We start from the raw sequence: 13,968 nt of genomic DNA on the forward strand, positions 1-13,968 counted from the left end.
AGATGTGATGTTTACTGTATCTCAGAATTTTTACTTTAGGGCGGTGGCTCAGTGGTTAGCACTGTCGCCTCACAGCAAGAAGGTTGCTGGTTTGAGTTCCGACTGGGTCAGTTGGCATTGGTGTGTGTAGTTTGCATGTTCTCTCCATGTTGGCGTGGGTTTCCTCCGGGTGCTTCGGTTTCCCCCACAGTCCAAGGACATGCGGTACACGTGAATTGAATAAACTAAATTGGCCGTAGTGTATAAGTGTGTGTGAATGTGAGAGTGTATGGGTGTTTCCCAGTACTGGGTTGTGGCTGGAAGGGCATCCGCTGCATAAAACATATGCTGGAATAGTTGGTGGTTCATTCCGCTGTGGCAACCCCTGATGAATAAGGGACTAATTAAAAAAATAATAATAATAAATGAATTCGGACTTTATAATTCACAATTGCAACTTTTGATCTCAGAATTCTGATTTTATAATATTTTATCTCAGAATTGAAAGTTTATTTCAAAATTTTGACTAATTTTCTTTCTCTCAGAATTTGGCTTTATTACTCAGAATTGCAACTTTTTATCCCAGATTTTTGACTTTATAACTCGCAATAATTCACAATTGCAACTTTTCATCTCAATTCTGACTTCTGACTCTTTTTTTTTTTTTTATCTCAGAACTGAAACTTTTTATCTTCAAATTCTGACTTTAAACATTTTTTTTTAACATTTTTAGTTTGACTTTATTAATCAGAATTGCAACTTTTGCTCTGAGAATGTTGACTTTATATCTCGCAGCTGTGACTTTATCTCAGAATTTTGATTTTATACAGAAACTCTTAATTGTGACTTTATCTCAGAATTGTGTCTTCGCAGTTTCTTTTCTCAAAAATTTTACTTTATCTCTGAATTGAAACTTTATTAGAGAATTTTGACTTTTTATCTGAAAAGTTTGACTTTATAATTTGCAATTGTGACTTTCTCTTAAAATTCTTTCTTTATAATTTTTTTCTCTCAGGCTTTGACTTTATTACTCAGATATTGTAACTTTTTCTCTCAAAATTTTCACTTTATAGTTTTTTTCTTTTAGAATTTTACCTTTATTACTCGGGTATTGCAACTTTTTATGCCAGAATTTTGACTTTATAACTCGCAGTTGCTACTTTTGACCTCAAGAATTCTGATTTTATAAGTTTTTATCTCAGAATTTTGACTGTATTAATCAGAATTGCAACCTTTTGATCTCAATTTTGACTTTATAATTTTGTATCTTCAAATTCTGACATTATAAGTTTTTTCTCTCCGAGTTTTACTTTATTACTCGGGTATTGCAACTTTTTATCCCAGAATTTTGACTCTAGAACTCGCAATTGTTAGTTTTGACCTCAGAATACTGATTTTATATAATTTATATCTCAGAATTTTGACTTTATTAATCAGAATTTCAAACTTTTTTCCAAAATTTTTGACTTTATAATTCACAACTGCAACTTTTCAACTTAATTCTGACTTTATTATTTTTTTAAATCTCAGAACTGAAACTTTTTATCTTCAAATTCTGACTTTAAACTGACTTTATTCTGACTTTTTTTTCCTCTCTGAGTTAATTTTTTACTTTAATAATCAGAATTGCAACTTTTGCTCTGAGATTGTTGACTTTATATCTCGCTGTTGTGACTTTATCTCAGAATTTTGATTTTATACAGAAACTCTCAGTTGTGACTTTATCTCAGAATTCTGACTTTGCAGTTTCTCTTCTCAAAAATTTTACTTTATTATTCAGAATTGCAATGTTTTATCTCAAAATTCTCATTTAATCATTTTTATCTCAGAATTGAAACTTTTTATTTCAGACTTTTGACTTTATATCTCACAAATGTGACTTTTTATCCCATTTTTGACTTTATAATTTGCAATTGTGACTTTTTCTCTTAAAATTCTGTCTTTATAATTTTTTCTCTCAGACTTTGACTTTATTACTCAGATATTGCAACTTTTTCTCTCAAAATGTTGACTTTATCATTTTTTTTTTTTTTTTAGAATTTTGACTTTATGGCTCAGAATTGCAACTTTTTATCCCAGAATTTTGACTTCATAACTCGCAGTTGCTTCTTTTGCTCTCCGAATTCTGATTTTATAATTCACAATTGTAACTTTTGATCTCAATTCAGACTTTATCGTTTTTTATCTCAAAACTGAAACTTTTTCTCTCAAAATTCTGACTTTGTTTTTTTCTCTCCCAGTTTGGCTTTGTTACTCAGAATAGCAACTTTTGATCTCAGAAATTTGACTTTATAATTTGCAATTGTGACTTTTTATCTCAAAATTCTGACTTTATACATTTTTTTCTCAGATTTTTAACTTTATAACTCGCAATTGCAACTTTTGCTCTCAGATTTCTGACTTAACATAACTCCCAATTGCAAGCCTATGCCTCACAATTCTGAGAAAATGTCACAATGCTGAGATTAAAAAGTCTCAATTCTGAGTTTTAAAGTCAGAAGTCTGACACAACATATTCTAATATTTAAGAATTAAAAACCTTTTTATAAAGTCGTGATCAGTATAGATAAATATAAACAGCAATTCTGATTTACAAAGTCAGAAAACTGAGATATAAAGTCACAACATCTTTTAAAAAGATTTTCATTCAGTGGTGGAAACAGACGTCCATAGAAATAAAACTTTCTCCAGAAGAAAATGAAAATAGGAAAATTGTTCTTGCTCTTTTAAACATCACGTGGGGAAATATGAAAAAGAATTTAAACTTAAAAGGAGGGCTGATCATTTTGACTTCAACTGTACATGGTGAAAATAGAGTGAGAGGTATGTTTGGCTTTGTGTTTTATTTTGATCCGTCATGAAATACTGATATGCTCGGTGTTTTAAAGTGACATCACACCACAAGCATATCTGTGACCAAACTTCTCTTGAGTTCACTCTGTTTTGTACAGTGTAGTAATATTCAACACTTACACTGTTGATGATTTTTGTAAATAACACAGTATTTAACTGTAATATGAACTGTATTTTACTTTAGGACAGTTATGCGGTATGTTGCATTGTGAAAATGACTGTATATTTTACAGTAAAGATATACATCAAATTCTGTAAATACATACAGCGCAAGATAAATGGTGCTGTACATGTAAATAAAGCAGTTTTGCTGTAATTGATTTACAGTAAGTTACTGGAGAACTGCTGCCATTGTTACTGTAAATTGTACAGGACATTGTTAAGTGTGTAGGTAAACATACTTCTTAATAACTGTTAATATTGAATGGATGAACTGTAAAAACACTTTACTAATTATTTGCAGTTTAACATAGGCATAGAGAGGTATACTGTAGATAATATTAAACAGCATGTAAATAATTTCTCATCTTCTGGCTCCAGGGACACACTACATCATGAAGATATCTGCTTTGGTAACTGTTGGATCGATTAGTGCTGTCGGCTCAGTCATTATTGTGGGATACTGGTACAGCTGGTGAGATTGCATTGTGTTGTATTTATATTTTGACAGGACACTGCAGGCAAAAGAGTTTGGGTTTTTCATAAAGTATTTTCTAACTACTGAACTTTTGAAAGTTTATAATTAAAAGAAATGTGCAATTCTTAATGTAATAAGTCAGTTTGAGCAAGTGTTGTGATAACTATTAGGTTTTTTAAAATACTAATTCACTAACTGAGTCTCGCTTTATTATATATGATCAAAATATTGATGTACTTCTTTTAAGCACTTTCAAATGATTATTATTAATATTATTATACTTTTTTACAGGTACTGTAAAAAGTCCAGTCCCAGGCATTTTTCTCAAGTTTTATAAAAACATCCTGACATACTGATACCTTTGTTTTTAAATAAAGCTGATTGTCTTGTCATAATCATGAATCATTGTTTTTTTAATCCTGATAAAATCCTGATCTTCATATTATATCCAAAGTAGATTCAGATGCAATGCTATTTTTTAATTTAAGTGGAAAATATTACTTCTTATATCTGTCCTCTAGGTGGCAGTGCACTACCATTGTTTTTTTCATAGCAGAAAGCAAGTGAAATATTGTGTCTGGTGGAATGTTCAATCCATTTTGATTTGAATTTAAAGTTTTAGTAATTTTATTGTATGTTTTTAAAGTATATATTTTAAAATAATTGTTTTATATATGTTTATATGTTCTGTTTTATTTTTTGTATTTATTTTATTATGGCAAGTTTAATTAAATGAACACAAGACATCAAGAAATGTTGTTTTGGCACCTAGATGAAACAAACAAAAAAACAAACATTGAGGTTACTTTTAGATATTTTTAAAAGTTTTCTTTTATTGTATTTTTATATAATATAGAGTTAACATTTGAAGTGGTTAAAATCTTTCAGTTGTCCTAAAACTATCAAACAACACCAATTCCTGTCTAAGGACAATATAGATTGTGTGTATATGTATGTGTATGTGTGTGTGTGTGCATATATATATATATATATATATATATATATATATATATATATATATATATATATATATATATATATATATATATATATATATGTGATATATATATATATATGTGATATATATATATGTGATATATATATATATATATATATATATATATATATATATATATATATATATATATATATATATATATATATATATATATATATATATATATATATATATACCTCCATCTGCACTTAATGATCATGGCCTCCCAATCATCCCCATCCACCGAATTAGCTCTATCACTGTCTCTTCACTTAACCAAGAGCAGGTGTGTAGTAAGCGCACTGGCGCCTTTGTCCTGTGGCTGCCAACATCCAAGTGGATGCTGCACACTGATGGTGGTGTGGAGAGACCCCCTTCCTCATGATTGTGAAGCGCTTTGGGTGTATACACAATAAATGCACTATATAATACACATAACATTACATATACATTACAAATGTTGACTTGTGTGTTTACATATAATATTTTTTTTTATCTATATAGACTTAGATTGTGATTATTTTATTTTTAATAAAGTTGTAAGTTTCAGTTGTGTTTAACTAGCCAACTGCTGTTTTAAAATATTTTGTGGAAACAGATACCATAACTTTTAAAATAGTGGATCCTTACATGTTTCCTACACTTTTAAAGATTAATATGATCAATCAAATGGTGAAATGATGATGTAATAAATACAATTCTCAACATATCTGCTCAGATTTAAACATTTAGCTTGAAGTTGTGTGCACGATAAGGTAAAATTAAATAAGTTTTGTGTTTGTACATGGTTGTCCATATTACAGTATCGGAAAGGCTGTCAATCAATGAGACGTGACACAATGTGGGCGTGGCTTTGTCGTTTCAACCTGTCAATCAGTGTGTGAAAGCGCGCGGGTTCTCTTACCTTAGACATTTTGTTGTGATTTTATTAGTCGCGTACAGTTTTAATTCCGATTTAAATCTTATATCCTGTTTAGATAAAAGAAATCCACTTCTTATATCGTTCGCCATTTGAGAAGAACCAAATTTTCACGACGTATTTAGCAGGACAGCTTGAGTTATCGCTTTACACCGTAACGTTAACGTTAGGCTGTTTTACATCAGAATGATTTTTCATTTATCACGTTAATTTGTCGTATTATTTATTATTTATTTACTAATTCCGAGCAGCTGAGGTGAAAATGTGCAGTTTCCCCCGAAAACTCGACTCCAATTCAAAGGAATCAGCAAGAGAACCTTACATTTGACAACTTGTGACTTTTTATTAAAATATAGTAAATTATTATTTAAAAATATATATTTTTGAGATCTTTTGGTGTTCTTTCAATATGAGTAATCACACCATGTCGAATATCTGTGGCCAAACTCAACAAAGCGCCAGTTTCTCGACGGTCAGGTATAAAGGGATTGATTACATCTCTGAGGTGAGTCATTACACTGATACGATCACTCTGAACAATGTTATATTATTTTTAATTTGACATATGTCCGATTAAATCACGATAATATTGCCAAGTAAATTATGTTTTTGAAACCGAATAAACATTAACATGCATTGAGGTGCATTGGCAGTCAGTTGATAATATGAAACAGTTATTTAATATTAAGTGTTTTATTATGTATGTTTTAAGTAAACAATTGTGTCATATTATAGGATGCATGTAGAACAGGGGTCACCAAACTTTTTGTAACTGAGAGCTACTTGGGTACCAATCACTGTGAAGGGCTACCAGTTTAATACACACTCCTTAAATGACAATTTTTCTCAATTTACTTTAAATTATATCTCTTTATTATTAATGATTAATGATGTTCATCTATGTGAAGACACTGATCATGTTAATGATTTCTCACAATAGTTCTCAACAATGATTTAACAAGGTAAGAAACAGAAACATCAATATGCAACACTTTATTTGTCTGAAATAGGTGTAGTCATATATATATATATATATATATATATATATATATATATATATATATATATATATATATATATATATATATATATACCCTAATGTCATTAAACATTTTACACCAATGCAGGTGTGATTTAAAAAGAATAGCTTCAAAAAATACTAGATTCAGCTCACTGGTATGTGGTGCAATGGTGGGCTATTTTTAGAACAGGCCTGTGGGCAACTCATGTCATCCTCATGGTCTACCTGGTGACCAGTGATGTAGAAGAAGAGTACGATATGTGAAATTACTTTGTAAGACATCTGTTTCAGTTCTCAGTCAGACGCAAAATATTAAGGAACATGTTAGAACTTCCGGTTCCGTTCCAGCTGTTCAGTAACATCTACCCTCACAATGGACAACTGCAGGACATCACTTACCGAGCACCATGGGGTAAATGTGCCATGATTGTGTTTATCTGGTGTTTACATTGTCAGTAAAAAGTGTGGGATTATGATTAAAGAAATCGTCACCTTGGAGTTATAAGGTTCTATCTGCATTCTAAATGATTTTGAGATATTGAGCTTCAAAGTTTTTGCATTCCATAGCAAACAATATGCGTGTAACATTTGTTTTTTAAAAATAAAAAGTCTTAAAATTTAAACAACTTATAAAAAACATCCTATAATTTAAATAAGTTGCCATTCAATAAGAATATGTCAATAACTCAATTTTGACTAAAATGTCAGATAGAACCTTATAATTCTAAGGTGACGAAATGTCTTTAAAGATTTACAAAGATGGTCAAGGAAATAATAATGTAAAAGTAATATTGATATATTAATATAATAGTAATAGTAATATCAAAAGATGTTCAAGAAAATAATATTGTAAAAGCAGAGGTAGAAAGAGTACTGAAAAATCATACCTACAAATGTACATTAGTGCAAGTAGAGTAAAAGTATCTGTTGTAAATATTACTCAAAGTACAAGTAAAAAGTAACCCTTTCAAAAGTACTCAAGAGTAGTGAGTATTACGCTGTAAAAAGCTGATAAGTTCACATATAATTTGTGGATGTGTGTAAACGTAACATTCTGTAGTGCATCTAGTTATTGCCCAGCCCAGCAGACACACAACATCATAAGACGTTAATATTTGGTTTGATTTAGGCTGTGATGTCAGGTGACCAAAATTCGAAGTCTAGCCAGCATCTAAGGACAACCTTATTTTGACGTCCAATAACGACATCAAATGATGTTATATAGAAAGTGACCAAAATCCAACGTCGAGCTAACATCAAACCAACATCATATTGACATCAAACACTGACATTTATTCGTCAGTTATGGCAACCAAAATCCAACATCTGATAGATGACATTGTGGTAACGTCCACACAATGTCAAGCTGTACCATCTTTAGATGTTGATATTTATTTGATTTTATGTTTGACATTGACGTCGACCTGACGTCAACTCGATTTTCATTTTCAAACAAAATGCAAAATCCACGACGTTGGAGATGTCTTTTCCCAGTTGTGTCTTATGCCTGCTGGGTGTTAAAGGCCATTTTGATCTTCATACAATAAACATTCGTCATCTTCTCAGCAGTGACATGCATCTAAACAGTCCCTGGGTCAATGCATGTAAAGATTTGGGGCATCTTCTTGGACACTTTTAATGCCTCCAAACAATTTGCTGCATTCATTATGTAGTTTATTATGATGCGATTTACCTCTCGACTTCTATGGGATTTGGACAGGAATCACAGGACTAAATTTTCTAAGCCCTATAGACAGGAAAAATTAAAGTAGTGACTGCAGGTTGAAGGAAAGTAGTGGAGTAAAAGTACCGATACTGCACTAAAAATGTACTCAAGGGAAAGTAAAAGTACACATTTTTAAAACTACTTAGTAAAGTACAATTCCTGAGAAAAACTACTCAATTACAGTCATTTGAGTATTTGTAATTTCTTACTTTACACCACTGTGTAAAAGTAATATTGTTATGTTATATTATGTATATTAACATAATAATATAAAAGTAATATTTGTGTGTGTGTGTGTGTGTGTGTGTGTGTGTGTGTGTATCAAAAGATGGTCAAGAACACAATAATATAAAAGTATTATTGATATATTAATATAAAACTAATGTTGTGTTTGTTTTTGTGTATCAAGGATCTTGTAGAAGGATCATAAATGTCATTTAAAAAATAAATAAAATCTTTTGACCTTTCAGTTCATCAATGAATCCTGAAAAAACTGCAAAATTGATCAAAACATTGATGTTTTATCAGAGCACAAATTTAGCTTTGTATAAAAATTTGAAGCATTATTCTTATTATACTTATTATTATTATTATTATTATTATTATTACTATTCATTAGTCTTTTGATGTAAATACAGTATTTTGCTTTCATTATATATAAATGATGAGCTTTTCTCTTAAAATATTATCTATGTTGCTTTGCTGTGTACATTTTTTGTGAACATGCAGTGATTTAATTATTGAATGTCATTTGTGACAGCAAACAAAAAAGCCATGTGTACTCTACAAGTGACCGGATCTATATTGGAGGACTTGAAGGCCAGCTTATGTTTCCCCGAATGCTTGGAAAGGTTTGAATTGTTTCTATAAAGGGATAGTTCAAACAAAAATAAGATTTTATTTCAAAATTCATGTTCAACTATATAAACAGTTAGTAAACACAAGTACATCTTATTGAACATCATTTATTTTCATTTTCATAGTAGAATGGTTTCTCAAGCAGTTTGTGATGCATTTCGGAGACAGGAGTTGGGCCCCTTGTCTAATGCGCCACCTGGCTTGAGAAACTCATTTACAAAGACTTTGAGTCATTATTTAGGTAGCACACATATTTTGAATGCCTCAATGTAGACTAATTCCAAGATTACAGTGAGATTAATCTAGATTAAAAAAATTAATCTATGCCTACCTATAGTTTATATACAATGCAATGTCTCTGAACAAACATATTTAGGAACATTTAATGCAAACAAAACGAATGGAAAATTATTTTGGGAGATTTAATGCAACAGGAGTTTTGGCCCTAATCTTAATCTTGACAAACGGGAGTAATTTACCCATATGTAACCCGATAAAATATAAGGCATGTTTTGTTAGTTTTTTTTTTCAGTTATAACCACTTAAGTGTGGGTAAAAGCTAAAGAAGCTTTCATTTTTGGGTGACATCTTTAATTTAGTTTGATATGAATTTCGTTTATCTTTATGCCTGTACATTAAATGTCCATGTGAGATTCTCTCAGTTCTCTTTAAATGCAGGTTTCATATTGAATTATTTTGAGCTCTGTTTTTTTAGGTATAATGTGTTGCAGAGAGGAAGAAGACTGGAGGATGTGGTTCCCAGCTCAAACCCGGAATCTCAGTGCAGTATTTCTACTACAGAAGCACTTTGGCTTTCAGATGGAGTTGGAAACTGTGTCACAAAATTACCTTGGGATGAGCATTTTAGTCCATGCTCAACAGATGCATGCTGCTTTAGATTTGATGGTAGGAACTGAGTTTTTTTTCTTCTTTTTATTGCTTCTGTACTTGCTACCCCAAAAAGTACTAGAGCTGTGGTAAAAAATTGTTTGAGAAATCAATTCTGCATCGATTGTGAAATTTTCCCAGTGCATCTTTATTCTCTCTTGAATCGAATCTGAGGTTTATTTTGAACAGCAGACGGCTTCAAAACAAGACATTCTCTGCTTGCATTCAATTCCTTACAAATACCACTTAAACATAAAAAACCTTATCCTTAATAAGTAGGGGTGTAACGATACACTCAGCTCACGATACGATGTGTATCACGATATAATGTTCACGATTCGATATGTATCACAATATTTGGAATAAAAATTAAAAATTTAACTGAAATGCAAATTTTACCAAGTAAACTATTTTTTATGTATTTCTTTTGTTTCAACTTGTTAAACTGAACCTTCTTTTAGAAAATATATTAAACAGGCCTGTATCTGGAAAATAAAACAATTTAAAAACTTCTTAAAAAATATTATTGAAATGACAGAGACAAAATTAAGGAACAGTTTAAGTAAAGGTGCAAAAAAATAAGCTTTTTTTCTCTTCAATTGAATTTAACAGTAAGAGCTTAAGGCTTTGCTTGGTCACTTGCGTTTTTTGTGTGTGCAAAAAAAATCCACATTTCCAGGTAATCAGCAGTTCTATAAGATAATCCTGAACTTATGTGTGTCTGTCTGAGAGGTTTTTATGGATGGCTGTCTTCATGTTGGGCATGATGAGTGACAGGGTGGCCGTCTTTTCATTACACAGGACAGTCGTGGCTCTTTTCAGCGGTTTAGGCAGGTTTACTATTTCTTCGGCGTCGCTGATGTCGGCGCTATCAAGTGTATCATGTTGACGTGCATTTTTGTGTACTGTACTCAAAAGGGTTAATGCTCGTCGTAATCATAACACTCTAAAATGCGATATGATTGTTTAAATAATGTGCACACTTTCGGTTTCATTTCCACTGCTAAGTGCTGTTCACACACGCGGCTCCTGAACGATCACTCTGTTCCACAAACTGAATGTTGTTTACTACTTTATTAGTCACAAAGACAGCAGGTGGAACGTAGCTCACGTGCAAACAGCTCAACTAATAAGAGAAAACGGACGTCAAATCGTAATCAAATCGTCATAACGCCACGATGCATATCGAGACATTTTTGCATCGCAATAAATCGTACAACGATAAATCATTACACCCCTATTAATAAGGTTTGGAAAGGTTTTTTAAAGCATGAAAGCAAACATACATGATTTAGCCAAATGCACAAATGCTCTTCGACTGTATAGTTCAAGACTAGCATAGAGCCGTGGCTGTTAAAAACTAGCCCAGAGCATCATCTGCTGTTAAAAAAATAACCTAGAGTACCATTTGCTTTTAGTCAATTAGACTAGGGTATATATGCTATTAAAAACTAGCATAGAGCGCTCTCCGCTGTTAAAAACTAGCCTTGAGCACCGTCTGCTGTTAAAAACTAGCCTAAAGTGCCGTCTTCGGTATATGCTGTTAAAAACTAGCATAGAGCACAGTCTGCTGTTAGTGACTATCCTAGAGTGCCGTCTGCTGTTAAAACCAGTCTAGAGCGATATCTGCTGTAAAAAAAAACAGCCTAGAGCGCCATCTTATTGTTAAGACTAGCCTAGAGCACCATCTGCTGTTAATAACGAGCAGAGTGCCGTCTGCTGTTTAATACCAGCATAGAGCGCCGTCTGCTTTTAAAAACTAGCCTAATGCACCATCTGCTGTTAAAAACTAGCCTAGAGCCTATCTGCAGTTAAAAACTTGCATAGACCACTGTTTGCTGTTAAAAACTAGCCTATAGCACAATCTACTGTTTAAAAATAGCCTAGAGTGTGTCTGATGTTCAAAACTAGCCTAGAGCACAGTCTGCTGTTAGTGACTAGCCTAGAGTGCCGTCTGCTGTTCAATACCAGCATAGAGCGCTGTGTGCTGTTAAAAACTAGCCTAGAGCCTATCTGCAGGTAAAAACTTGCCTAGACCACTGTTTGCTGTTAAAAACTAATCTAAAGCATATCTGCAGTTAAAAACTAGCATAGAGTGCTGTCTACTTTTTAAAAACTAGCCTAAAGCACCTTTTGTTGTACAAAACTAGCCTAGAGCACCGTTTGCTGTTAGTAACTAGAGTGTATATGCTGTTAAAAACTAGCATAGAGCATGTCTGCTGTTAGTAACTAGCCTAGAGTACTGTCTGTCATTCAAAACTTGCCTAGAGTTTACATGCTGTTAAAAACCAGTCTAGAGCATCATGTGCTGTAAAAAAAAACTAGCCTAGAGCGCCATCTTGATGTTCAAGACTAGCCTAGAGCACCATCTGCTGTTAAAAACTAGCTTAAAGTGCCGACTGCTGTTTAATACCAGCATAGAGCGCCATCTGCTCTTAAAAACTAGCCTAGACCACAATGTGCTGTTAAAAACTAACTTAGAGTGCTGCCTGCTGTTTAATACCAGCATAGAGCGCCGTCTGCTCTTAAAAACTAGCCTAGAGCACCATGTGCTGGTAAAAACTAGCTTAGAGCCTATCTGCAGTTAACAAATTGCCTAGAGTGCCGTCTGCTGTTAAAAACTAGCCTAGAGTTTATCTGCAATTAAAAACTTGCCTAGAGTGCTTTCTGTGTTTAAAAACTAACCTAGAGAGCCTACTGATGTTCAAAACTAACAGAGCATCATCTGCTTTTAAAAACTAGCCTAGATCACTGTCTACTGTTAAAGATTAGCCTAGAGTGATTTCTGATGTTAAAAACTAGCCTAGACCGCTGTCTGCTGTTAAAAAATTAGTCTATAGCAGGGGTCGGCAACCCAAAATGTTGAAAGAGCCATACTGGACCAAAAAAAAACAAAAACAAATATGTCTGGAGCCGCAAAAAATTAAAAGCCTTATATAAGCCTTATAATGAAGGCAACACATGCTGTATGTATTTATATTAGCTATATTAGCCTACTATAAAAATGATTTAGTTGGCTACAAATACATACTGAGCCTTCATGATTAAATGTTTTTTTTCCCTGCAGTGCATCCTGTAGAGAATGACGTGCCACGTGACTACTCTGTTGTACGATGCCGTCTCAAGTTTAACTTAATTACAATATTAATGAATTATGTTTAATGTTCGAGTTTAACTTCATTACAATATTAATGAATTATGTTTAATGTTCAAGTTTAACTTCATTACAATATTAATGCATCATGTTTTGCTTTGATGAAATTAAAGAAATGCAGTAAAGAAATCAGATTTTTGATGTTTTTTATTTTGAGGATTCCAAAAAACAACATCAAAATGAACGTGCATAACGTGCCCCTTACTGGGAATGTGCTCAACAAGGAAGGGTCAATCTCCAGGGGAGTGTGACAAGGAAAGACAGTCTCGTTTTTTCCTTTCGCCACTCGCAAAATCTGCTCCCAAATGCAGTTTGCATATCAACAATCGCACCTTGTAAATAATCACCGTTGAGTGAGTGATCGGGATGGGCTTCTTTGAATTCTCTCAGGGAGGGAAAATGAGAGAGCGTGCCCCGCTGTACATCTTTGGCAAAGAAAGCTTACGAACCATGGCACATCACACAGCCGCCGGATTGTTTACAACAGTACCTGCCTATTCCGTATGTCGCAGGCTATGACGCAAATCTTCGTTGACAGAAATGTTGAAAATAAATATACTACACACTTTTACAGCATTGGAAAACGTTAAGATTGTTTGTCCTCCTATAGAAACCATATTAAAACAAAAATATATTTACCTCCCCCATCTTTTTCCGTTTTCAAACATTTTTTGAAAAAGCTCCAGGGAGCCACTGGGGCAGCGCTAAAGAGCCGCATGCGGCTCTAGAGCCGCGGGTTGCCGACCCCTGGTCTATAGAGTGCCTTCTGATGTTCAAAACTAGCATAGAGCACCATTTGCTGTTAAAACAGTCTAGAGTGCCATCTGCTGTTAAAAACTAAGCTCAGATTAGATTCAAGAGAGATTAGCGATGCATTTTGTAAATCTCAAACAATGTTTCACTACAGCTCTAAAAACAAAATACCCATTGCAAAGA

General features: G+C 32.9%; 2 protein-coding genes across 26 annotated transcripts in view; both read left to right on the forward strand.

Annotated features, from left to right (window-relative positions):
* The window catches only part of susd1 (sushi domain containing 1), a 37,418-nt gene extending 33,554 nt beyond the window's left edge, over positions 1 to 3,864 (forward strand). For all 20 annotated transcript variants that reach the window (XR_012406692.1, XR_002458832.3, XR_012406690.1 and 17 more), the window contains 2 exons: positions 3,373 to 3,466; positions 3,761 to 3,864. Coding sequence is in view for 10 of the 20 variants with exons in the window: in XM_073951947.1 (XP_073808048.1) it covers positions 3,373 to 3,466; positions 3,761 to 3,806 (140 nt within the window). In the remaining 10 variants the exon portion in view is untranslated. The remainder of the gene's footprint in view (positions 1 to 3,372; positions 3,467 to 3,760) is intronic.
* A 1,425-nt stretch (positions 3,865 to 5,289) lies between these two features.
* shoc1 (shortage in chiasmata 1) overlaps positions 5,290 to 13,968 on the forward strand; it is a 55,620-nt gene continuing 46,941 nt past the window's right edge. For 3 of the 6 annotated variants that reach the window (XM_021476345.3, XM_073951957.1, XM_073951958.1), the window contains exons 1-4: positions 5,300 to 5,890; positions 6,698 to 6,818; positions 8,893 to 8,983; positions 9,706 to 9,896. In XM_021476345.3, the coding sequence (XP_021332020.3) occupies positions 5,795 to 5,890; positions 6,698 to 6,818; positions 8,893 to 8,983; positions 9,706 to 9,896 (499 nt within the window). In that variant the 5' untranslated portion in view covers positions 5,300 to 5,794. Of the gene's footprint in view, positions 5,891 to 6,697; positions 6,819 to 8,892; positions 8,984 to 9,705; positions 9,897 to 13,968 lie in introns of all 6 variants that reach the window. The other 3 variants (XM_068221401.2, XM_073951960.1, XM_073951959.1) reach the window with 3 other exon arrangements.

The sequence above is a fragment of the Danio rerio genome, chromosome 5 (genome assembly GCF_049306965.1).
Source record: "Danio rerio strain Tuebingen ecotype United States chromosome 5, GRCz12tu, whole genome shotgun sequence".
Taxonomy (NCBI): domain Eukaryota; kingdom Metazoa; phylum Chordata; class Actinopteri; order Cypriniformes; family Danionidae; genus Danio; species Danio rerio.